Below are 27304 nucleotides of genomic sequence, written 5' to 3' on the forward strand. Positions count from 1 at the left end.
GGAGAAAGGAGAAATTAGGTTTTTACCTTCTAATTTTCTTTCTGTTAGCTTGTATACCGGTATAGTCCTTACGAATGGGTTATATGCCTCATTGCTACCAGCAGGTGGAGACTGAGCACAAACTTGTATATCAGGCTAGAATCTCCCTAGCAACTCAGTCTGCTGAATAGTCGAGCAGAATCCATCCTGAACGAAGCATCTAGCCGCTACATAAATAAGGTAAGCAAATGCCGGAGAAACAAAAAACCACAATGGTTCAACAAGGAAATTTCGGACCTCATTAAAAAGAAAAAAGAAGCATTTATCACCTACAAACATCTTGGGAAAAAGGAGGCAAAAGAAGACTATCTGGCCAGATCTAAGGCTGTCAAAAAGGCAGTCAGGGAAGCCAAACTTCAAACAGAGGAAGATCTTGCACGGAACATTAAAAAAGGGGACAAATCCTTTTTCAGGAACATTAGCGACAGGAAGAGAAACAAAAATGGGATAGAACGCCTTAGGCAATCAGATGGAAACTACGCAGAATCTGATAATACCAAGGCAGAACTGCTAAACGAATACTTCTGCTCAGTATTCACCTGTGAAGCACCGGGAGCTGGTCCACAACTACAGATAAGAGACAGCCAAAATGACCTGTTTCATGACTACGAGTTTACACCCAGTAGCGTCTACCACGAACTTTCAAGACTCAAAGTAGACAAAGCCATGGGACCCGACAATCTACACCCCAGGGTACTCAGAGAGCTGAGTGAAGTTCTGGCTGAACCACTATCCGTGCTCTTCAATCTTTCCATGCGCACGGGAAAAGTACCACTAGACTGGAAAACAGCTAACGTAATTCCACTCCACAAAAAGGGCTGCAGAACAGAGACAGAAAATTACAGACCGGTGAGTCTTACATCCATAGTGTGCAAACTCATGGAAACACTGATCAAACAGAATCTTGACAAAATTCTAGACGAAGAAAATTTACGTGATCCGCACCAACACGGATTTACCAGGGGAAGGTCCTGCCAAACTAATCTGATTGACTTCTTTGACTGGGTGACCAGTCACCTGGATGCCGGGGAGTCCCTGGACGTGATATATTTGGACTTCAGCAAAGCTTTTGATAGCGTCCCACACCGTAGGCTGTTGAATAAACTGAAATCAATGGGATTAGGAGATACTTTCACTAAATGGGTAAGGGATTGGCTGGATGGTAGGCTTCAGAGGGTGATGGTGAATGGTATCCCCTCCAAAACGTCAGCAGTGACGAGTGGAGTACCTCAGGGCTCCGTCTTAGGGCCGATTCTATTCAATTTATTCATAGGAGATTTGACCCAAGGGCTTAGAGGACGCCAAACTATGCAATATAGTAGACAAAAGCAGTGTGCCTGACTTTATGACGCAGGACCTACGGCAGCTTGAACAGTGGTCATCAACTTGGCAGTTAGGCTTCAATGCTAAAAAATATAAAGTAATGCACCTAGGCAAAAAAAATCTACACAGAACATACACACTAAATGGTGAAACCTTGTCCATGACCACGGTGGAACGAGATTTAGGAGTGATCATTAGCAATGATATGAAGGCTGCCAATCATGTGGAGAAGGCTTCGTCCAAGGCAAGACAAATGATGGGCTGCATCCGCAGGGGTTTTGTCAGCAGAAAACCTGAAGTTATAATGCCACTGTACAGATCCATGGTGAGACCTCATCTCGAGTATTGTGTTCAATTCTGGAGACCACACTATCTCACGTATGAAGAAAGGTTAAAAAAACTGCGGATGTACTCACTGGAGGAGCGAAGAGAGAGGGGGGATATGATTGAGACCTTTAAATATATCACGGGGCGTATAGAGGTGAAAAATGATATATTCAGTCTTACAGGGCCCACGGTAACCAGAGGACACTCGCTGAAGATCAGGGGAGGGAAATTTCAAGGTGATGCTAGGAAGTACTTCTTCACTGAAAGGGTGGTTGATCATTGGAACGAGCTGCCTCAGCAGGTGATTGAGGCCAACAGCGTGTCAGATTTTAAGAGAAAATGGGATATTCATGTGGGATCTATAGGAGAGTAAGAATCAGGGAGTGGGTCATTGGTATGGGCAGACTCGATGGGCTATGGCCCTTTTCTGCCGTCAATTTCTATGTTTCTATGTAACCTAGGAAAGACTTCAACTGAAAAATATATAACACATTCCGAACAGGAGTGGAAATAACAATAAATACTTATAATCCTGGTATAGAAAACATCCCCACAGCTCACCAGCTAAGCCAGCTGAACCATAGCCACTGTTCTTAATTCTCCCCGGTCCTAGAAAAATTCTAGAACCCGCAGAAAAAACAAAATCTGTACATGAGCAAAACAAAAACCCGCAAGCACCGCACAAAGATAGATAGGGTGGGGGGACTATATCGGTCTACAAGCAAGCTGAAAGAAAGTTAGCAGGTAAGAACCTAATTTCTCCTTCTGTATCGCTTGGTAGACCGGTATAGTCCTTACGAATGGGACGTACCATAGCAGTACCCATTGAGGGTGGGACCCCCGAAGGGCTGACACCAGATCACATTCAGTGAACTCTGCATCCCGACACTCTTGAACATCCACACGGTACTGTCTTACAAAGGAATGCAGAGAAGACCAAACTGCAGCCTTGCAAATATCCACTGGAGAGACTAGAGAAGATTCAGCCCAAGAAGCTGCCTGACTCCTAGTGGAGTAAGCCTTAAGAAATTCTGGAACAGGCTTTCTCAAAACTGACACATTTCAATCACAATATTGAAAATAAAATCATTTTCTCTACCTTTGTTGGCTGATGACTTTATTTTTCTGTGCTTTTAACTATGTTTCCAGGGCCTTCTTGTCCTTTGACTGTTTTTCTCTCCATCTTTCTGCCTTGCATCAATCTTTGGCATTAATATTCAATTTTTCTGCTTTCTTTTCAAAATCTACGTTTCCATGTCTTACCTTCCCTTCTATCTCTCTCTTCTTCCGTCCCTATTTTCTTTCTATCCCTCCTTCCTTTCCCCTGGTCTGGCATCTGTCTCCTTCCCTCCCCTAACTTTTTATTTCTTTCATCCTGCCCACTTATTTCTTTCTCTCTCTCTCCATGCCCCCTTTCTTTCTATATGTCTGTCTTTCGCTCTCTCTCTCTCCGTGCCCCTTTTCTTTCTTTCTCCATGCCCGCCCTTTCTGTCTTTCTCTCTCCATGCCCCTTTCTGTCTGTGTCCCGTCTCCCTTCTTTCTTTCTGCCTCCCTGTTCTCCCCTTTCTTTCTTTCTCCCTGCCCTCCCCCAAGCCACCACCATTGGGGAACAGGCCAGAGCCGAGGTCTTAGCTCTCCCTGCTTATCTTCCCCAGCGCGGGGCCGACCAATTCTCGCCATCCGACATCAATTCTAACGTCGGAGAGGAAGTTCCGGGCCAGCCAAAGGGAAGTGCACAGAACTCATAATGTTGCCCTAAGATCATAAAGCGCAGGAAGTGATCATGGGAGGCCCGAATAGGAATGTGCAAGTAGGCCTTGGTCAGATCTAAAGAGGTCAGAATCTCCCCGGCTGAACCGCCAGAATCATAGACCGTAGAGTTTCCATGTGGAAGGAAGGCACATGAAGAGTCCTTTTGACCCCCTACAAATCCAGGATGGGCCGAAAGGTCCCTTTCTTTGGCACCACAAAATAAATCGAGTACCAATCTGTGCCCCATTTCTGCAGGGGAACTGGAACCACCACGTGGAATCCAACAATCTTTGAAGGGACTAGTGAAAGGCCTGATGCTTCCACACCACCTGCGAGGGAGAAGCCAGAAACCAAACCGGTGGGCAAGGAACGGGCAAACTCCAAAGCATAACCATCCTGAATCACTTCCAGAACCCACTGATCGGATGTGATGTCTGCCCACTTTGGATAAAAATCCCTCAGCCGGGTGCCCACTGGAACCAAGATGGGCGCCAGCAAGGAGTCATTGGGCAGGATGGGCGATAGGGGACCTGGCAAGGACACTCCCAGCACCCCAGCGGGCCCCATGAAAGAACTGCATGCGCTGGAAGAACCTGCCTCTAGAGAGCCCAGGGGACTGAAAAGAGGCAGCTCCACTACCAGGGCAGAAACGGCAAAAATAACACCACGAGCAGCCCCACCTCGAGCCAGCGGCCTAGGCCTATCTTCAGGTAAATGAGGCACTTTAGAATCAGTGAGAGTCTGAACCAACCTGTCCAGGTCCTCACCAAACAAGAAAGATTCCTTAAAAGGAAACTTTGTCAACTTAGCTTTGGAAGCAGAGTCCGGCGACCAAGCGCGTAGCCACAAGGTACAGCGAGCTGCCACTGCAGAAGCTCGCAAGAGGCCATACAGGGCATCTGAAAGATAAGAAGCACCCAATTCAATCTTTGCCACCTAATCCTCAGTTTTACAGTCAAGGACATGCTCGGCCCAGCGAAAACACGCCCGAGCCACCAGCCCATCACACATCGCCACCTGGACCACCAGAGCTGTCACATCAAAACTCTGTTTAAGGAGGGACTCCAACTTACATTCCTCCGGGTTCTTCAAAGCTGCACAACCCTCAACAGGCATGGTATGCCTTTTAGAGATGGCCGAGACCACTGCATCCACTACAGGCGACTTCAGTGTCCCTTCGCTGATTGTCCAGCGCCTCTTGCTGTAAACCGCCTTGAACTTGTATGGCTTTGGCGGTATATAAGAATAAAATTATTATTATTATCCCTTTCAGGAATGGGATACAGGCAGGCCATGGAGTGCGCAAAACAAAAGGGAGCTTCAAGCTCCTGCCACTGTGAGAGCATAATATCCCGATGCATAGGAAAAGAGCGGGAAGCGGAGCGGATCCTCTTAAGCAAGAGTTCCACCATACGCAGGGGCTCTGACACGGTGTCCTCAAAGCGTAAAACCAAAGAATTAACTTATGAAGCTCTTCCCACTGAAAAATGCGCACCAAAGGTGCTCGAACCCCTTGCTGCCGGAATCCAACCCCCCAAGAGGATCCTGGAAATCTCCTTATCAATAACATCTTGCTCCTCTGAGCAAAAATCCTCATCCCAAGAGACCCTCGGGCATTTGGAGAGAGTAGAGGGGGGGCAAAATTGCCGCTGTGTGGGGCTGCACCGGGGAAGATGTCGAGGGCAAACCCCTCCCCTCAAGACCCCCGGAGTGGACATGGAACCTCCTGCTGCCAGCACATAAGCTTCACAAAGTGCTAATATAAATTCAGGGGGGAAACCCCTGGCGGTCCCAAGTGAGTCCCTGTTCAAGCAGGGGACCTTGCCATACCTTGCCTCTGTATTTCCAGAACAGGGGGAAGGTCACCTGAGGTAACTGAGATGAAGGAGGAGGTTCCCGCCAAAATTGGACCTGAAACTGCCAAAATCGTAGTTCCTGTGGCCTGCCACATCTGAAAAGCCTGGGACTTTCCTGACGCTGAGACGAGGAACCGACCAATGTGAAAAAGGAATCTCCAGCCATTCCGGTGGCAAAGGAATCCTTTTCTCCCTGACTGTCAGCGGCTGGGGAACCTTCCGTGTGGGTGTAGGGGAAGCCTGGGCTTCCCCGCGATCCCAAGCCGACTAGCAAGGTACATGCGGCGGGGTGCCCTAGCCACCGGAATCCACTGCAGACAAGGCTACCCCACCACTCCAGTCTGCACAACGCTTGCACAGGCCGGCTGCAAGTACCTCGTGTCTGGAGCACAAAGAGCATTTTTTTCCCTTTAAAAGTACTCATTGTGCTTAAAATCGCCCTAGCTGAAAAAAATGTGCTGGTTAGATGAGAAAATACAGTAAAAAAGGCAGTTTTAAAGGGAATGAGCCCTTTAGACCGCCACGCCTCAGGACTTTGTCTTTTTTTTTTTTAACATAACAGACTCCATTGCTCTCAAAGCTGGAGGGCTGACCAATCAGCTGAGGCACCTCTACACAAATATGGGGAGATGGAGGAAGGTGGGGGGAGAACCCATTGGGTTTAACCCCCGAGGTTGGACGGATCCCCATACAGGACCCATCCAAGTTCTATCTGGCACAAAAGGGGAACCCAGGAGTCCAAAACAAAATTCCAACAGTACTAAGAGGGGAGCCGATCTAGTCTTATCCACCTGCTATGGAGACTTGAGACAGACTGAGTTGCTAGGGAGATTCTATCCTGATATACAAGTTTGTGTTCAGTCTCCACCTGCTGGTAGCAATGAGGCATATAACCCATTTGTAAGGACTATACCGGTCTACAAGCGATACAGAAATAATGGTTTAGACCCATCCAAGCTCTATCTGGCACAAAAGGGGAACCCAGGAGTCCAAAACAAAATTCCAACAGTACTAAGACGGGAGCCGATCTAGTCTTACCCACCTGCTATGGAGACTTGAGACAGACTGAGTTGCTAGGGAGATTCTATCTTGATATACAAGTGTGTGCTCAGTTTCCACCTGCTGGTAGCAATGAGGCATACAAGCGATACAGAAATAATGGTTTGTATTTTACTTTTTTTATGATTTATTTTATAATCTTGATTTACTATGGCCCCCCCTTTTATCACAGTAACATAGTAGATGATGGCAGATAAAGACCTGAATGGTCCATCCAGTCTGCCTAACCTAACTATTTCTGGGCAAGAATCCAAAGTTTTACCCGGTACTGTGCTTGGGTTCCAACTGCTGAAATCTCCATCAAAACCTACTCCAGCCCATCTACACCCTCCCAGCCATTGAAGCCCTCTCCAGCCCATCATCCCCGAAATGGCCATATACAGACCATGCAAGTCTGCCTTAGTTCAATATTTAATATTATTTTCTGATTCTAGATCCTCTGTGTTCATCCCACACTTCTTTGAACTCCGTCACTGTTTTCTTCTCCACCACCTCTCTCGGAAGCGCATTCCAGGCATCCACCACCCTCTCCGTAAAGTAGAATTTCCTAACATTGCTCTTGAATCTACCACCCCTCAACCTCAAATTATGTCCTTGGCGCAGGCCTGCATGGTAAATGCTCCAACACTCATAAAGAGTATTTCCCATGGCTGCAGAACTACCATGGCTTGATAAAAGGGGGCCTATGTTTGTTGTCATCTGCTTAGAATATTTAGATAATGCAGAACAGAAAAATATTTTGATCAAAGGATGAAACAGATATGCTTAACTATAATTTGAAAAAAATTATATATCATCATCTTTATATTCACTTCTAAATAATTTGTGAACATTATTAATGGCAAACTGTCTAGAAAGATATTACCGTTTGCAAGCAGAGGAGGATTTACCAAAAGGCAAAACATGAAAGTGCATATAGGCAGCAGCTCCATAGTATGCAGTTGCCCTGCTGTACAAATCAATTTTTTTACATCAGTTGCAGCACTGCATCATCTGAAACTTGGGTGGTTGGAGGAACAGCTGGTTATCTTATTGATTCAATCCACTTGTATACCGCTCTACTTGCTCTTGTGTGGGTCCTAAACTTTGGTACTTTTGGAAATTAAGAAAAAATGTTTTCTATAAATTATTTTAGCTATGATAGGGAGTTAAAAGCTCTTTAAATATCACAAATGGGCTATTAGAATCTAAGGTTCTTTTCCTTCAATAAAATAAGTTTACAAAATATTAAATACAAAAAACAAACAAACAAAAAAAACCACTTCTAAATTTTACTTGCACTTTTCAGCTGATTATGTATCCACCACTACATATCTTCAGTATTTTGGGGGTTGAATCAAATAGGAAGCTTGTGTATTTGAAATGAGACAATTCTGTGACTCTTTTGACCTCCACCAACATTAATTTGTAGACAAAAAAAATGAATAAAAAAGAGACATACGACTTACCTTCTTTAACAGTATTTCTAACTGTGAGGAAGGTTCGTCTCCCACTGGTTCTGATTTATACTACTGACACCATTTAAGGGCTCAATCAACCCTCCCACCCTTAACAAAATGAGCAGAAAACAAAACATACCATTATTCAGGACATCTACATGAGAAATGTAGTTCTGGAAGATTGCCTTTCAGCAATGCTCATTCAACCTTTACCTCAAATCCAATCTCATCTCAGGATCTGACATTAGTACATAAAGGGACAAAGGCAGGAGACTACATAGGCCCCAGGTTTAGATATTTCCAGGTACAATCTTGATTACGTTTCATCCTTAGGAATGTCCGTGATTTTGCACCACATGCCTGAATTATCAATTAATTTTCTCTAGACCACACTGAAGAACTTTTTCATAGACACATTTTACATTAATGTAGATGTATGTCTCACATGGAGATTACCCATCACTACACTTCTAGTAGAGAGACTAAACACCAACAGGCTAAGATGCAGAGAAGCCAAAGTTTCAATTTCACTGTTCCAAATCATACTCCCTTTTAACCTTGAGCAAGTCACTTAACTCATCTTTTTCCTCCTAGGCAGGGGAATACCGCTGAATGGCCCGCGCTGCTCCCGATGCTCATTGAGTTCCTATGAGCGTCAGGAATCAGTGCGGGCCATTCAGCACAGCTCTCTGTGCTAAAACCGCTAGCGCGGTTTAGTAGAAGAGGGGGTTAGTTGTCCTATTCTGATTTGTAACAAGCAATCAATGCTCACTGATGCCTATCAATAGTGGATTTTTAAAAAAACATTATTTTGGTTGTTTTAAATCTGCTCTGAATTTACTGCATTTTTTAAAATTTGTGCCTACTCCTAGTTTCTTTTCGCATCAAAGATTAATTAAATGGGAAAGACTGACATTTGGTTTCAAGTTACTAAGCAAATCTGTGCTTATTGTTTTAATTTTCCATGGGAAATATTTTTGCTTCTTTCATCTTGGACTAAATATTTGTCTCTTTTAAAAGTATTTTCTCACATATTAGATCTGTTCTTGGCTATTTAAATTTTCTTTGAATTTACTGTCTCATATTCCTTCTTGCTCTAGGCCTCTGCTTTCCACCACTCATATTTATTTTCTCTTAAGCTACGTAAAAGGTAGGTTTCTTTCCTGCAAAGTTTCTTATTGTGCTCAGCTCTCTTGCTTTTTGGGAGGTTGTTGGAAAGCAAATGCTGCTTACTTGTAACAAAAGTTCTCCATAGACAGCAAGGTAAAAACCAGCCATGCAGGTGTGATGATTTGACTGTGCCAAGACAGAATGCCTCTTTAAAATCTCAGAAAGACCCAGGTTTGTCCATCCATACCAACTACTGACCTTAAAATACTCTCCCCTCCCTCAGAGACTCATGCTTACTTGAACTCAGAAACAGTCCACATCACTACCACCTCCCACTAGGAGACAATGCACAGAACATTCTGTAAAGAAATATTTTCTTACATTACACTTCAATCTACCCCCTTTTATTTCTACCATACAAACCCTCATTCCACAGCTTCTTTTCAATTGAAAAAGAGACCAACATTGTGCATTTATGCTTAGGGACTACTGAAATGTCTCTACCATATCTTCCCTTTCTCACCTTTACTCTAAAGCAGGGATCTCAAAGTCCCTCCTTGAGGGCCACAATCCAGTCGGGTTTTCAGGATTTTCCCAATGAATATGCATTGAAAGCAGTGCATGCACATAGATGTCATGCATATTCATTGGAGAAATCATAAAAACCCGACTGGATTGCGGCCATCAAGGAGGGACTTTGAGACCCCTGCTCTAAAGTATACATATTCAGATCTTTAAATCTATCCTTTATGATGAAGACACAGACCATTTTAGCAACTAGCCTCTGGATCAACTTTAGTCATTTTGGCCCTGATTCTATAAAGGGCATCTAAGTCATGCTTAAAGTTAGGCGTGCTTTAGGCGTCCAATCTAAGCAGTTAATGAGCCAATTAAGGGTCTTAACAAGTGATAATTGGTACTTAGGCACTCAGAGGTACCAAATATACTGCTTATTCTGTGATGAACACTAAAGAGGTAATTTTATAAAGCATTTTTGCTCTTAATTATTTTGTAGGCATGAAAATGGGCCATTAAAAAATTAGGTCTTAATTAGTACATGTAGCACAAGATGCAGATGCAGGTTAACTAGGACCACAGCAGATCTCAATCTGGTAGTAATGGAAGATTAGGTTCTTACCTCAATAATCTTTCTGTTAGAAGATAAAGGAGTCTGTACTCTAGGTGATTATCTCCCAGTTGTGAGTTGCTTGTAGAAGGATGTCAATCACACCTTTTAACTCTTCCTCAGTGGAGTATAGTTCCCTTTTCAGTTTATACCAAAGCAGTTGAACTCCACTATGGGAAAAGAAATCCGAAAGAGAGGCACAGGGAAGTTCCCCGAGAACATAAGAAATGCCTTTGCTGGGTCAGACCCGAGGTCCATCGTGCCCAGCAGTCCGCTAACGCGGTGGCCCAACATGTCCAGGACCTGTGCAGTAATCCTCTATCTATACCCCTCTATCCCCTTTTCCAGTAGGAAATTGTCCAATCCCTTCTTAAACCCCAGTACTGTACTCTGCCCTATAACATCCTCTGGAAGCGCATTCCAGGTGTCCACCACACGTTGGGTAAAAAAGAACTTCCTAGTATTTGTTTTGAATCTGTCCCCTATCAACTTTTCCGAGTGCCCTCTTGTTCTTTTATTTTTTGAAAGTTTGAAGAATCTGTCCCTCTCTACTCTCTCTATGCCCTTCATGATCTTATAAGTCTCTTATCATATCCCCTCTAAGTCTCCTCTTCTCCAGGGAAAAGAGACCCAGCTTCTCCAATCTTTCAGCGTATGACAGGTTTTCCATACCTTTTATCAGACGTGTCGCTCTCCTCTGAACCCTCTCGACTAACGCCATATCCTTCTTTAGGTACGGCGACCAATATTGGACGCAGTACTCCAAACGCGGGCGCACCATTGCCCGAAACAACGGCAGGATAACTTCTTTTGTTCTGGCTGTGATACCCTTTTTGATTATACCAAGCATTCTATTTGCTCTCTTAGCGGCCGCTGCACACTGTGTCATCGGCTTCATTGTCATGTCCACCATTACCCCCAAGTCCCTTTCCTGGGTACTCTTATTCAATAACATCCCTCCCATTGTATAGTCGTATCTCGAGTTTCTGCTCTCCACATGTAATACCTTACATTTCTCAACGTTGAACTTCATCTGCCATCTCGTCGCTCATTCTTCTAGTTTATTCAAGTCTCTCTGCAATTCTTCGCAGTCCTCTTTAGTCCGAGCTTCATTAAATAATTTGGTGTCGTCCGTAAATTTTATTATCTCACACTTCGTCCCTGTTTCTAGATCATTTATAAAGATATTAAATAGCATTAGCCCGAGCACCGAGCCCTGCGGGACACCACTCGTGACCCTTCTCCAGTCGGAGTAGTGACCCTTCACTCCTACCCTCCTGAAGATCAGTCCGATTGCTGTGTTCTGAATGAGTTGTATAATGAATTGCAGTAGTCAAATTGAGATAGGATAAGCATTTGAACTAAGATGGCAAAGTGATGTTTGTAAAACAAGTGTCTGATCAATTGTAAATGTTTTGATAGCGATAATTGTATTAAACAGGATATCAGGGGAGGCCCATAACCCAATGTATGAGACACCCTTTACCTGGGAACTTGAAAAGACACTAATATGTATATAAAAAGATGGAGCTGAAGGATAGAAATGCTTCAGAGATTTGGACACAACATTTTTGGACACATGTTTTCTGTTACCAGTAAAGCAAAGAGAAAGATCGGATACTGGTCAAGGTCTAATGTCTGGAAAAACCAAAACACTGAAGATAACAGTAGGCTACAGCTAAAAGTCATATAAACAACTTATAAATAACAGAAAAACACAGGCTAGTGGTCATACTGACCCAATATCACACTGTTCCCTTGGCAATGCTTGGGAAGCAAAACTTAGCAGTTTACCTTGAGATCCCCAGTATTTGCCATTGGTACAGCACAAAGGTCTGATGGGAAGTCTTGTGATTCAATAGCAAAGAAAAATTACTAATGAAGTATTATTGACCAGAAACCATGTGACTTGAAACTAACCAATAGAGCATTGCTGGAGTATTCAAGTTATCATTTGATCTTAATGAAGCAATTGTAATTTAATTGGAAGATGTACCAACTACGTATGTTTAATAATGAATTAATTGATGTCATAATCCCAATAAAATAGCCAGTCACTTGTAATTCGGAGATATTCTAAGTTGTTTTCCTACCAGTTAGTAGGATGCCAAGAACTCCCAAGGACTTGAATGTTTAAACTGCACTTTTGCAGCTAGTAGTTTTTTTCCTTGGCCTCCTGTAGAGATAGAAAAAAGAGCTGAGGGGGTATGTAGCCTGCTCATGTGGTATTTAGAACAAATAGTTTCATACTATAAAAGGTTTACTTCAGCAGGTTGGATATTTAGGGTCCATAAGAAAGCATTGAGTCAAGGATGATCAAGTACCTTGGATATTTTATATATAATGAGGTTAGAACATAAGAACAAATTATTGAGTGGGGACTGACTACGGGGTCATATGAAACTACAGTAGTTTGGTTTTGGTGGTGTTTAGCTCGAGTTTTTTTTATGTTAGCCCAACTAGGAGAAATTAGGTTTTTACCTGATAATTTTTTTTCTGTTAGCCTGTAGACTGGTATAGTCCTTAAGAATGGGTTATATACCTCACTGCTACCAGCAGGTGGAGACTAAGAACAAACTTGTATAGCAGGATAGCTTCCCCTCTTGCAATCCAGTCTGCCGAATAGCCAAGCAGAACCTAGGAAAGACTTCAACTGAAAACAGTAAAACATACTCCGAACAGGAGTATAAAAACAAACATCTCTAAACAACTGTTCAAACATTTGTAGAACTTAATCCTGGTATAGAAAACATCCCCACAGCTCATCAGCTAAGCCAGCTGAACCATAGCCGCTGTTCTTAATTCTCCTCGGCCCTAGAAAAATTTAGAACCCGCAGAAAAAACAAAATCTGCACGCAAGCAAAATAAAAACCCGCAATCACCGCACAAAGACAAATAGGATGGGGGACTATACCAGTCTACAGGCTAACAGAAAGAAAATTAGCAGGTAAGAACCTAATTTCTCCTTCTGTAATGCCTGGTAGACTGGTATAGTCCTTAGAAATGGGACGTACCAAAGCAGTACCCATCAAGGGTAAGACCCCTGAAGGGCCGACACCAGAACACATTCATCGAATACTGCATCCCAATGCCCTTGAACATCCACATGGTAGTGTCTGACAAAGGAATACAGAGAAGACCAAACTGCATCCTTGCAAATATCCACTGGAGACACTAGAGAAGACTCAGACCAAGAAGCTGCATCACCCTGAGTGGAATGAGCTTTGAGAAATTCTGAATAGGCTTCTTCTTCAGAAGATAATTGGAAGCAATAGTCTCCTTGATCCAGCGTGCAAGGTGATCAATGATGCGGTCCTTTATCTTTCCCAGTACTGAGATCAGATTCACCGGTCTGTAGTTTCCAGAATCTCCCCCCCCCGAACCTTTCTTGAAGATCGGCATAACATTTGCCACTTTCTAGTCTTCTGGAATCCTTCCTGATTTGATTACACTCGGATGGATGCCATCCGGTCCTGGGGATTTATAATTTTTAAGCCTATCAATCTGCCTGCATACCTCTTCTAGACTGACCGTCAACCCTGTCAGTTTCCTGTCTTCGTTTCCTGCGTATAGCCTGTCGGCTTCCGATATTTTGTGTATATCCTCTTTGGTAAATACAGATGCAAAAAATATGTTCAATTTGTCGGCGATGGCTTTAGTCCTCCTTTAGCACTCCCTTTATTCCACTGCCACACCGCTTCCTTTGCGGGTCATTTCCCTTTAATATATCAAAAGAATGGCTTGAAGTTTTTTGCCTCCTTGGCTATTTTTTCCTCGTAGTCTCTTTTGGCCCCTCAGAACAGACTCCACGGCTCTCAAAGCTGGAAGCCTGACCAACCAGGGGGCCAGGCTGCCGGCTGAGGCACCTCTACAAAAATATGGGGAGCTGGAGGAAGGTGGGGGGGAAGGACCCAGCACGAGACCCGCCGAGTTTAACATCCCCGAGATCATACGGATCCCCAAACAGGACCTGTCCAAGCTCTATCTTGCACAAAAGGGGAACCCAGGAGTCCAAAACAAAATTCCAACAGTACTAAGAGGGGAGCCAAATTAGTCTTACCACCTGCTAATGGAGACTGAGGAAGACTGGATTGCAAGATGGGAAGCTATCCTGATATACCAGTTTGTTCTCAGTCTCCACTTGTTGGTAGCAGTGAAGTATATAACCCATTAGTAAGGACTATACCAGTCTACCATGCGCTATAGAAATATTGTTTATTCCTTCTATATTATATATGTGACATTCAAGCAGCCTGGGTTCAGACTTATGAGTAAGAAGATGTCGTCTGCATAGGTAAGCAGTTCTTCACTCTTCACTTGTGAACTTGATGTCGCCCAGTGAGCTCATGAATAGATTGAATAGGATGGGGTTTAGTGGGGAGCCTTGAGGGATGCCACATAAAGATTTCCAGCTTTGGGAGTAGAGGTAGAACAGCCTGAGGAATCCCATCACAGTTGATTCTGAACCAGATCGAAAGGTCTTAATGCAGAGAAAGGAAAGGGGACCCTATCTCTGGCTCCAGAAATCTTGAAAAATAAAATTTTCAGACCCCCCCCTCCAATTTTTCCCATAGAGAATAATGGGTTGTACTCACCATGCTGTGTTGGTGCTTGCTCATATCAGCTTTCCCGAAGCTTGACTGAATGGAATAGACTTTCTGCCTTAAAATTGTTCTAGAAGTAATCAAAAACTGGAGATTTTCGGGCTGCCACTTGATCCGGCAGACTGTGGACTTAATCCTCGTGGCACAATGGGGGGGAAATAAAAATGCAGCAGGAACCCTGAAACCCTAAGGGATTAATATAGGGTCCCCACAGTCTGTGCTCAAGCCTCTAATAAATCAGAAGACTAGCTATCTTCCACGGGAACGGACCCCGAGCTTCGAACATGCACAAAGCAAGCTGGCTGCAGACTGTTGGTGTCTGTATGCTCTTATGGTGTCTGTGGGGACCTCTGAACACCAAAGCCTCATGAATCAGATGAAAAAAAAACCCCAAAATAAGAAAAAACAAAAAAAGAACAGATTACAACGTGTGTTCTAATCTGCTTGCAGAAGGAAAAACTGAAAAGGGCACTATACTCCACCGATGGAGGAGGAGTTGAAAGATGTGATTGATATTCTTATGCAAGTAACTTGCGACCGGGGGATAATCACCTAGAGTACAGACTTTGCAACAGAAACTGTGGTACCTGATGTGGTAGCTAACTATTACAGCAAGCCTGTTCAGGAGAGGAATTAGAAAGGAGTTTGGGCAGAGTTGCAATTTATAAACACATTTTCATAAAACATGAGCTGTACTCAAGCAATTTCTAAAGTGCAATTTTTTTTTTAGGAGTTGTACTAATATTTTATGAAGACAGTCATCTATGTAACTTTATAAAAATTAAAAAGCATCTTTCTCCACTGCCAAACTTAGGCCCTTGTTATAATATTATCCCCTAATTGTATAGCACAGATACACAGCCACTGATCAACAATGTTCAGTGCCATGCTGTGCACTAACCAGATGTACAGCATAAGTGATGCCATAGCACCTCTGACCCACAGGAATAGATAGCTTGGGACAATTTTATCTTGTACATTATATTGCAATATCAAAAAAAGTACAGAAGTATACACTTCCCCCCTCCATATTCGCAGGGGTTCGGGGCAGAGCCGGCCCACGAATATTAAAAAAACGCAAATAATATTCGGCCTGGTTCTGCCCCTAACTCCCTCTTCCCCCAGGTATTTTAAACCCTATAAGCGTCCCCCTTAAGCCTTACCTGGTGGTCTAGTGGGTTTTCGGGGCAGGAGCGATCTTCCCACGCTCCTGCACCGTGCAGATCGCTCACAGGAAATGGTTGCCTTGAGATCCTGTAGTCTCTCGAGCCATCTCCTGTGAGTGATCTGCACGGGGCAGGAGCGTGGGAAGATCACCCCTGCCCCGAAAACCCGCTAGACCACCAGGTAAGGCTTAAAGGGGGGGGCTTATAGGGCTTAAAATAGCCTGAAAAATGAAAATGTATTTTTTGATCAAAAACCGTGAATAAGCGAATTCGTAGATACAGAATTTGCGAATACGGAGGGGGAAGTGTAAAGCCAAAAGAAGCAATATTCAAATATGTTAGCAACACTGAGTACCACCACTATTCAGATATCAAAGGCTGTGAAACCAAATAGCCTTAAAAAACCTCATCAACAAGAATAAAAATATAGCACCCAACTAGCATATTATGAAGAAAATATGATCTAAAGCTTTCTATCATAGTTGAACTTGGTTAAAAAATTCTTACTATCCAAGAGGAAGGTTTCTACCAGGCCCCTTTTAAGTCATGATTTCTATCACAGTGTGTGCAAGGCTCAACCTGTTTAAGACTGTATAGGCGAGTTTTTCTTTTAAACAAAGTACAAGCTTTGAATCACAGTTTTTTTAATCTTTTATGCAAAACCTGTTTTAAGTAACTTTTACAATTTGATCTATTTGGATCTTCTGATCATTATAGTAATGGGAAAATAATTCAAACACAAATATGTATCTTAAAAATATGAAAAAGGACAGCTAAAAATCATAGATGGGGACAAAACCTTTATTTGGCCAATAATACGGAGGTTGAGATGAAAATAAATGAGAATGGAATGAGTGTAATGTACAAATACATTTCTTAGCTCACAAGTTAAGATGAGACACATAAAAGCAAACACAATGAATTGCATTGATTTAGGTTTGATGGCAGTCTATTGCACCAGTTATTCTGTTAGTTAAGTCATGAGATAAAAACCTCAGCAGGCAGTTTGGCTGGCTTTGCCTGTTAGTGACATTTGCAGTTAAAAAGGCATCACCCATGCCAGCCTCTAGTCCAGTGCCACAGCTCACCCTGCCACAGAGCTCAGAAGGCATGCTTGGGAAGAACTTTTGCACTTGGTTGTTCCCCACCTCCAAGATTGCTGGATGCCCTGCTATCAACCTCCAGCCTGCTCAGATGCTCCAAGGATTTATCCAACACCTCTTCCAGACGTCCTCGCAGCCCTTGAACAGCTTTCAGCTCCACCTGTAGTGTTGCATCCTTCTCACAACTAATTAGAAACGTTTCAGAAATAGAAAATGAGCAAAGAAAACAACCGATTCATACATGAGCTTTAGATAAATGCACAAGACTGCCTAAAGCTAATAGGACCTGAACAAAAAATGTCATTTACAAAGGGGAGAACTTATAAATTAGACTTTTAACAGTTGATCTACTGAACATACATTATGCTGTAGTGCTTGCTAAGTGTGATATAACAATGCAGGGATCTTGCTATGACTGTCAAGAGCTCAGCAAATAACATCTGACTGACTGAATTCAATACAAGGGTAAAATCCTAAAACCAGTAGGATTGGGGCCAAAAGCAACATAGTGGAAAACGGGGATTCTTGACAAAATATCCTACAATTGGAGTACTGCTGCAGTACCTGCCCAAATGCACTGCTCTTATCTAGTTCTGTGCGTACGAACTACATTATCTCTTGCATATACATTTTCTTTGAAGGAGGATGCACACGCTGCCATAGTCATTTGGCTCTGAACATATGCATGCACTACTGTAGCTCTTTCTGTATGTGCATGAACTATGTAGAGCTGGCTGTCTGTATACAGGTTGTCCTCCCTCTTACCTGACTGGCTGCATAAGAGATGACACCAGATTGCTGTACAGATGCTTTTCAGTCTTTAATGCTTCATTGAGTTTAGCCTTCTCTGCAACAAGTTGCTCCAAATTAAGCAGCAGCTGCAGAAACATAACACAGACTGAGAGGAAGAGGAGGCATTAAAGGTAAAACACACTTGGAGGAAGGGAAAAAGAGCATAAACAGGTACACCTCTATCAACATGGAAGGGACCCGTCAGACTCTGGACAAGCAGAACATGATGGTACTAAACAGGGTGAGACATTTGTGCATTACTACCTCCTGGCTTCTGCTCTTGGGGCATTCTTGTGCATGTGACTCCACTGTAGACAGCTTCTCCCGAAGTTCTAAGACTTCTTGCATTAGGTGTCCCATGTCTGGCATTTCTTCAGGATTAAGTAACTGCATTTGCAGATCCTGGAATAAAGAATATGATCAAAAACAGTTCTGTCAGTGAAATATGTAGTCAGCCATTGCACAGAGAGAAAAGGCTGAGCTAGAAGGTACACATCCAAAATGCTAGCATGGAAAAATATGAACTGATGGAATTCTCTTATTATAGAACTCAGTGCTTAGCAATTGCTACAGTGAAAATATGAAAAATAACTAGCACAATAAGGAAGCTAAAGCAAGTTACATTTAGTACAGTAGGGAGTGTCTCCGAATGTGTGTGTGTCAAAATGGTATCAAAGACTGCAGAGCTCCTCGTTGAATGGAGCGTCAGCAAGGAGGTACACTTTCTAATAATTTGTAGTGCACAGTGCCATAGCAAATTACATTTTTACAAGGCTGCACAATGCTATGACATTGCTTCCCTGTAGGGCAAAAGAATTGCAGAAGCCTAGAGTAACAAGCATGGCTAAGAGAAAGTGGCAAGACAGACATTACTAGGGAAGGTGCTCAGAAGCAATTCCAACTCGTGTTTAAAATAATTGTTTTAAAAAACATGATTTAAGCTAAGGGAAACAGAGTAAGGGGATTGATTTGAGCAGCTCTCCTAGTCATGTTGGGGACAATGTTCAGAACTGCTCATATTAGTGCAAATTCTATGGGTATTTGAACCCAGGGCTTTTATAGCAATTTTCAAAAGGGAAGTATTTATTTTAAAATTTTCTATACAGTCTAATTCCTAGCAGTTTTACAATATATCCACATACATAATAGCTAAAACACTACAAAAGAGGGACAAATCATAAAGAATTTAAATGCGCAGTGATTCCTCGAACAGGATGAATCAGACCCTATAAATAAGCATTAACAAACAACTGTGTTTTGAAGAGCTTTCTAAAAGTTCCTCTATCAGCACATTTTCTAAACTGCCCTACCAGTAAAGTCCATAATGTCACCCCCACTCAACAGAAAGTCAATGCACAAGTTTTGACATATTTTGGATTAACATTGGCCTTTAACAAAGCAGAATTTTTAGAACACAACAATCTTTTAGGCTGATAAGTAATCATCTTGCTCTTAAAATACTCTGGAATTGTACTATACAAAAACTGACGACAAATCATTGCAGTCTTATACTGTCATGGGAAAAAGTACCCACATACATTTGTACCTATTTTCCATCAAGTACTTTTTCTGGGAGAAAATTCTGTGCATAGTTCTGAAAAATGCGAATCCATATATTTTAGGAAACAACTTTAGTGGAGAGATTACACTAACCTTTATCAACTCTTCTTTGATGCAGATCTTTCTGGTCAGAGATTCAACATCTGCTATTCGTGCCTGAAGCTCTTCATTTTGTTTCCCCACTGTACACTGCAAAGCCAAAAGCTCCAACTACAGGAAGGAAGCAAGAAAGCAAAAGGATGGAATTTGTGAACCACCTTACTGCACACTATGGAGGTAATTTTAGCAATTTCCCCCCCCCCCCCCCACACACACATAAATGAGCATGCACATATAAGAAGTGATTCAGAATAGATGCTACTTATATATGCACAGATTTAAAAGTGAGCATGTTCTAGGCAAACCTTGAAAGTATACATTTAGGCCCTGATGCTATAAAAGATGCCTAAAGTTAGGTGACTAATCAGCATGTGTTTCTGATCTAGGCACTTATCTTAAATTATTTAAGCTTAATCTGTACTAATAAGAAGCAGTTAGCACTTCAAAACTGGCTTAAATTAAAATTAATTGGTTGGTAGGTGCCCAATTCATTATGCTCCTACTGCTTTCAGGTAGACATCTAGTCCAAGGTACGTACCAGAAAGTGGGCATGGTTAGAGGTGGGATTGTGGGTGGATCTTGGGCATTGGCACCTAAAGTGGACTTAGGTGCTGGTATTTAGGCCAAGAAAACCCTGGCATAAATAGGGTGCGCCTAAGATTCAGATGCCTACCAGTGCCTAAGTCCACTTTAGGTGCCACTAGGCACAATTCTATAAACAGCACCTAACTGAAAATTAAGTGCTCTGGAAGACTGCTTTTAACACTTCTAAAGTTAAGTTACAAAGAATTCCATATTACTGGTCTTACTCTGATTAGCATTTTTATACCTGTCTAGATCATTCTCTCTCTTTTCCCTAATCTGCTTCTTGATAAGGAAAAGTTCAAGAGGATTTGGGGACCATTAACAGATTTTTGTAATGACTGATTTTCATTTTTCCCATAATAAGATAATGGTTAAAGGAGGGAGGGTGGGAGGGGTAAGGTTTTTATTCTCTTTATCATAAATTATAAATAATTTATCATAATAGATGTTATTCTTATGTGATAATAACAAAATAAAGGGAGGGAAGAGGTTTCATAATTAAATAATAATTGATAAAATCATTATAGAAATATCAAGTGTATTGTTAAGATAATTGTATGAAAATTTATGACACTTGTTGTTATATGAAAAAATCAATAAAAAACTTTAGACACACAAGGAAAAAACCCCTCTGTTTTTATCTGTGCTGGAAAGTTTGGTTCTCTGCTGACTTTAAGCCATATTTTTTCTCTTGTTGTTATTATCAGCACTAATTACTAGGTGACTTAGAATGAAGCCCACATTAATATGATAATCAACTGAGAGTATTTTTTCTCACAGTCTTAATACTTCATTCACACGTGTGGTTAATCATTCACTGTTCCTCAGCGGGCCACCATGCACTCAAACAATCTCATTGAGCATGGCTTTATGCCCACCCTCCTCATCGGAACCAGCGTGTTTTACTCTTATTTTAAATTTATTTAAAGTTTATAGTTAAAGTTTCAATACTAAAAGTACTTAGCTTTGTGCTAGATGTTAAACCGGGGAGTTCTAGTATGTACCACCGACATGTTTCGCCCGTATAAATTGCTGGGCTTTATCAAGGTTCATGCTCCCTGCAAAATATAAAACGGAAAAGCTAAGTTCCCACAAAACCTTCCTAATTTCGTGTAAAGTGATTTAAAAAACCATTAAACCTCTACCTTACCTCATTTTACTTTCACCACCATAACGTCCAAAACGGAATGGCGGTCTAATACATTGTCAGGTGATTTATAGGAACCCGCCCCCAACGTCATCCGCCGTTCTGTGTGTGGGGGGTGACGTCAGGGCACGGGTAACCCAACCAAATTTTTATTTCTACATTAATCAAAATACACTGAAATGATTGTATCGTATGGAGGACTACCCTGTCAACCGCGATGTTAAATAAGTCTAATATAACAGGAGTTTATATTAAAGAAGCCCATTCAAGTTCATTGTTTAGTCCATAAGGGGTTACTGAATTTAACCGATAGATCCAGCGTTGTTCCAGTATATTTAATTTCTGTTCCCAATTTCCCACCAGCTCACCTACATCAATGTGGTCAATAATTCTCCATTTCAACTGGGAGACCTCATGAGCCTTGTCCATACAGTGTTGAACAATCGGGGCTTGTTCGACTCCTGTGTTAATCCTTGATTTGTGTTCATTCAGGCGAACAGATATTGCTCTCTTCGTGCGCCCCACATACACAAGGTTACAAGGGCAAGTGATTATGTAAACTACCCTGGGAGTCCTGCAGTTAGTATTTGTCCTAGCTCTTACTACATATCCCGATTGGGGATCCCTCCACTCAGGGCCCTCCAGGGTGGAGTTGCACCACTGGCAATGTTGGCATTTTACATGGCCTATAATCGTGCTGGAATTGGGTGTTCTAACTGACTTACTCAAAACTTGACCAATAGTCCTTCCTTTACGGTGGGAAAACAAGGGGAATTCTGTAAAACCCTCATGTAGACTAAGTATGGGCCAAAATCGTTTAATCTGAGAAATTAAAACTCCTGAAGCTTTGGAATAAGGTAACACACATATCAGTCGTTCTTCGCGGTTGACAGGGTAGTCCTCCATACGATACAATCATTTCAGTGTATTTTGATTAATGTAGAAATAAAAATTTGGTTGGGTTACCCGTGCCCTGACGTCACCCCCCACACACAGAACGGCGGATGACGTTGGGGGCGGGTTCCTATAAATCACCTGACAATGTATTAGACCGCCATTCTGTTTTGGACGTTATGGTGGTGAAAGTAAAATGAGGTAAGGTAGAGGTTTAATGGTTTTTTAAATCACTTTACACGAAATTAGGAAGGTTTTGTGGGAACTTAGCTTTTCCGTTTTATATTTTGCAGGGAGCATGAACCTTGATAAAGCCCAGCAATTTATACGGGCGAAACATGTCGGTGGTACATACTAGAACTCCCCGGTTTAACATCTAGCACAAAGCTAAGTACTTTTAGTATTGAAACTTTAACTATAAACTTTAAATAAATTTAAAATAAGAGTAAAACACGCTGGTTCCGATGAGGAGGGTGGGCATAAAGCCATGCTCAATGAGATTGTTTGAGTGCATGGTGGCCCGCTGAGGAACAGTGAATGATTAACCACACGTGTGAATGAAGTATTAAGACTGTGAGAAAAAATACTCTCAGTTGATTATCATATTTTTTCTCTTAGCATCCTTCTCTTAGAAGAAAAATTATACAACTTGTTTTTTTTTATCCTGTGTATTCTGCTCTGGGACAAGGAGGGTTTAAAGTTTTGAAAATCCTGTTTTTCTGCACTTTAAAAAGAAAGCTTATCCTTCTCACAGGAAAAGACATAGTTCTACCCCCACAGGATTTGCTACTCATATATAGACAACTAATCAAAAATAATTAGTCAACTCCCATTCCAACCAATAAGGTTGACTTATTCAGTGCAATCATTGTGGTGCTTTAGTTCCAAGGCACACCATTTGGAAGCTTAAGTCTTGCCCCATCAGTTGTCAGCTTGCTAGTATTATTTTTATTATGTTTTATTATTTGTACACTTGATGTAAAATGAATAAAGAATTAAAAAAATTAAAGAAAAAGAGCTCTGTAAACATATGCAGGAACTGGATGCAATTAAAGCAGCTTCCATCACTCCATGGAATACCAATTTACCAACACTGCATCAAAGAATAAAACAACCCAGGAATAAATGGGTCACAGTAGGCTCAGGTAGACTGTGACATAAGACCCAGAAACATCCGCCATCACAAATACCCCTACAGAATTTCTTTGCTCCATTAGGACATTTCAATGCTAAAGAAAAAAAGATTGAAGTGGAACTAGAACCAGCAAAGGTATCAAGAGGAAAAGCACACATGATGCACAAATAAAAATACCCAAAACAAAAAACTACTGCTGCTAGGGGATTCTGTCATCAGAGGCATTAACCCTGGAACATAGGTCAAGGAGCCCCAGATAGTGAAATGCCTTCCAGGATCCTCAGCTACCAGGAGTACCAGGCAAATACTGACTATAATTAAGGAAGAACCAAGAATTCTAACACTGATATTATTCACTTGGGAGCAAATGAACTTGCCAACAACTCCCTACTCGCAGCACAGAAAGCATCTCAGGAGCTGGGGGAGGGCTTAAAATATTTTGTAAAGACTGTAGCTTTTTCAGAAGTACTGCCTACTTATGGAAGAGGAAAGGAAAGAGTACAAAACAGAGAGAACTACAATGGGTGGCTCAGAGCATGGCGTCATCAAGAAGGCTTTAGGTACACAGGAGGATAAGGTAATACACGGAATGACAAGAGACTATACTGTAATGATAGGCTACATCTTACTATAGCAGGAAAAATAATCCTTGCTGAGAAATTCAGGCAATATGTTTCTAGGCATTTAAACTAGAAGGTGAGGGTGGCATATGTAACTGAATAATTATGGTGGCCACCCTCAGCAAAAGATGAGTTGTGATGGTAGTAAAGATAGCAATGTGAACAACAATCTTAGCAACTTACTTCTTAGCAATGCAACAGAAAGTGGAACTAAACAAAACACCATACAAAAAAATGAGATTGCCATGGGAAGGTAACTGGAAAGCAATGTCCACAAACACTCGCAGTCTAAGCAACAAAAGTTCATAATCTGCAAGCCCTGAAGTTAGAGGCAGACTTGGATATTGCTGCTATCACAGAAACATGGTTCACCAAGTCCCATGAATGGGATGCAAACATACCAGTCAATCTTTTTAGGAAGGACAGAGATGGTAAAAAAGGTGGAGGAGTAGCTCTCTATGTAAAGACCAATATCCAAGCAACTGTAATGCAGGGGGCCTGGGAAAAGGAAGAAGCGATATAGACCTCCAACTCAATCACAGCAAATTGACAAAGATCTGGTTGCAGATATCCAAAATCTGAGAAAGAAAGGGGAGGTGCTGTTGGGTGATTTAAACTTGTCAGATGTGGGCTGGAAATTTCCGTCTGCAGATTCGAAAAGAAGTAAAGAAATCGCGGATGCCTTTCAAGAGGTTCTGCTCAGACAAATGGTGATGGAACCCATGACGAAAAAGCAATACTGGGTCTGGAGATACTCTCTCTGTTAGTGAGCCCAGGTAAGAAATAGCGATCAGTTTGGTTTGATATAACAGATAAAGTGGAGGGAGGCCACACAAAACTAAGTCTTAAATTTCAAACATACGGAGTTTAGTAAAATGGGGGAGTACCTGAAGAAAGAGCTGGTAGGCTGAGAGGACATAAGAGAAGTAGAAAAACAGTGGTCCAAGCTGAAAGGAGCAATACAAATAGCTACTGACCTTTATTGTGAGGAAAACAAACAAAAACAAGAGGAAAAAAACAATATGGTTTTCCAAACTAGTGGTGGAGAAAATAAAGGCAAAGGAGTTGGCATTTATGATATATATAAAAAAAACTCAAGAAGAGAAATATAGAAAGGAATACCGGATAAAACTGAAAGAAGCAAAGAGACAGATACATCTGACAAAAGCACAAGCGGAAGAGCAAATGGCTAGAAATGTTAAAAAAATGGAGACAAAAATCTTTTCAGGTATATTAGTGAAAGGAGGAAGACAAAAAATAGAATTGCGAGACAAAGAAGCTATGAACCGCTATGTGGAGAGTGAGGAAGAAAAGCAAACATACTAAACATATATTTCTAATCTATCCTGGAGAAGGACCGCAATTGGCTGGCAAAGTTACATGTGAGAATAGGAGTGGATACCACGCTGATCACGGAAGAAAGATAGAGGTTGAGGCAGTGTAGGTTGGAATGGATGACATTTCTGACAGGAAGGAAAATTGCAAGTAACATGAGGCTTAACTTAAAAAGCCTTCAGTCAAGGCATGCATGTGGAACTAGATAGAGAGATATTGCTACATAGACCAAAGGGAGTGAAATGTGGTACACAGGGAGTACAGCTTCTGCTACTTGGAAGTCGAGCCTTGTAATTGCGGTGTCTGCGGAAATGGGTAGGCTAGATATAAGGTATTGAAGGAAGATAAGAGGAACCTGGAGAAATAAAGGGGAATTAGTTGTACTGGATGGCGACATACCAATCTCTGGAAAAAGTCACAAAGATCAAGTGGACAAGGTATAGGTGGACAAAGTGCTGCTGCTTGCACAGGCGCGGTGCTATTGCAGTTAGATATTATGGAAGACTTAAGGCAGAGAAGAGAATGTGCTATGAGTTAAGTTACAGCTGCAGTATGTTGAGGCATGCCACTGCAGCGGTACAAGCTGCAAGGAAGTCCTCAACCTTTTGTGTTGGCGCTTGGTGTGAATAAACTTACTCAATGCTTGGGATGACACCAATGTATGGGTAGAAGGTGAGGTATAGCTGCGCTTCTTAGCATTTTTGAGAGGTGAAGTCAATGGTACCGTTGGAGCAGATACCCGATGGGATGCCGGTACCGAGGTTGATGTCGACGCCTCCGAAGAATGGTTCCTGGATCTTGAAGAAGACATAGGCGCTGATGAAGAGGACCCAAAAAGTTTCTCCTGCTGCAAAAGACGAGCCTTCGGAGAATGTTTTTGAAGAGTGGAACAGCAGAGATAAGCGTCAACTCTGTGTTCAGGACCAAGACACTGAAGGCACCAGCTGAGCGGGTCAGTGATTGAGATGGCCCTGTTGCACAGAGAACACTTTTTAAATCTGCTGAAAAGTTTGGACATCGATGGAAAAATAGCCGTAGTGAAGTTGAAGGACTCAATCGTACCTGCGGTCAAATAAGGAGTACGGTTTGCCTGAAGGCCTAAGGGAGCCTGAAGGCCTCGGAAATTGCAAAATCAAAAAATTTTGATGAACACAAACAAAATAGAAAAAAAGGGAGAAAATAATTAAGAAAAGAACCTGAAATAAAGACAGGAAGGCAAGAAAAAAAATTGATAACAAATGCGCACTTGGAGACACTCCAAGACACAATTTCTTAGCTCTGCAGAAGACAAAGAACTGATAGTCCCACAAGCCAATGTTGGGTGGGAAGGCACTTACGCATGCGCAGTACAGGTGGTCAGGAATTCGTGCATGCGAGTATAGGCGGTCAGGCACTACTCACAAATGAGAGGTACGGGCAGTCTCGAGACTTCTAAAGAAGTTAAAGTGACAGTACACTTTTGCACTGTCTGTACCGGGGCTCCATGGATGACATCATCCATCTGTGAGAATATGCTGCCTGCTTGTCCTGGGATAATTGCAGTTGCGAAAACAAGATGCTGGGGAAAGGAGACAAATTATCTTGCCAATGCTTACTCGTGTCTCTTGCTCTTTCCGTGACATGAGATGGAATTCATCACTTGCATTTGCCAATTTCTCCTCCAATGCCAACATTGTTTCCAAATCTGTCAAGAGAGAAACCCCCAAAAGGAAAACATGCTAAAAATTCAGTTTTTTAAGGGGGATTTTATTCTTTACTGATTTCACAGCAATTATGGTGAAGTATAACACTATAGATGCAGTGAAAACTCCTTTTTACAGCATGCATAGAGGAAAGGCAGAAGTAATATAAGCCTTCCTCTTTTCCCTCTTCCTCTCCCCCCACCCACCCACCTGCCAAAAGTTCATGTACAGCACAAAACAAGCTTCACACACACACACACTACCCCATTACAGAACAGATAGATACAGCAAATGTAGCAGTAGGCAGGTTTTGTCACAGGCTACCAAAAGCCTCACCAGTTGATCCACTACACTGTGAACTGTCTTCCACTTACTGGTAGGTCCTGTATCCTTAGTGATGCCTATTGCCTGGCTGCAATCAGTAAGAAAGTCCTACAAAAAAGAACAGAAAATATCAATTTAGGTGAGAAAAATTAAAAGTGCAAAATTGTGCAAGTGTGATGAGACTTGATGGACTAAAAGTGAAATGTATGAGATTCCTAAAGCAGTCC

At 42.0% G+C, this 27304-nt stretch overlaps 1 protein-coding gene across 10 annotated transcripts in view; it reads right to left on the bottom strand.

Moving 5' to 3' along the window:
- Positions 1-27304, bottom strand: part of PDE4DIP (phosphodiesterase 4D interacting protein) — a 533445-nt gene that overhangs the window by 151002 nt on the left and 355139 nt on the right. For all 10 annotated transcript variants that reach the window (XR_004536642.1, XM_033916500.1, XM_033916501.1 and 7 more), the window contains 6 exons: positions 27128-27185; positions 26667-26755; positions 19350-19466; positions 17961-18098; positions 17670-17782; positions 16950-17089 (listed from right to left, as the gene is read on the bottom strand). Coding sequence is in view for 9 of the 10 variants with exons in the window: in XM_033916500.1 (XP_033772391.1) it covers positions 16950-17089; positions 17670-17782; positions 17961-18098; positions 19350-19466; positions 26667-26755; positions 27128-27185 (655 nt within the window). In the remaining variant the exon portion in view is untranslated. The remainder of the gene's footprint in view (positions 1-16949; positions 17090-17669; positions 17783-17960; positions 18099-19349; positions 19467-26666; positions 26756-27127; positions 27186-27304) is intronic.

The sequence above is a fragment of the Geotrypetes seraphini genome, chromosome 12, assembly GCF_902459505.1.
Source record: "Geotrypetes seraphini chromosome 12, aGeoSer1.1, whole genome shotgun sequence".
Classification (NCBI taxonomy): Eukaryota; Metazoa; Chordata; class Amphibia; order Gymnophiona; family Dermophiidae; genus Geotrypetes; species Geotrypetes seraphini.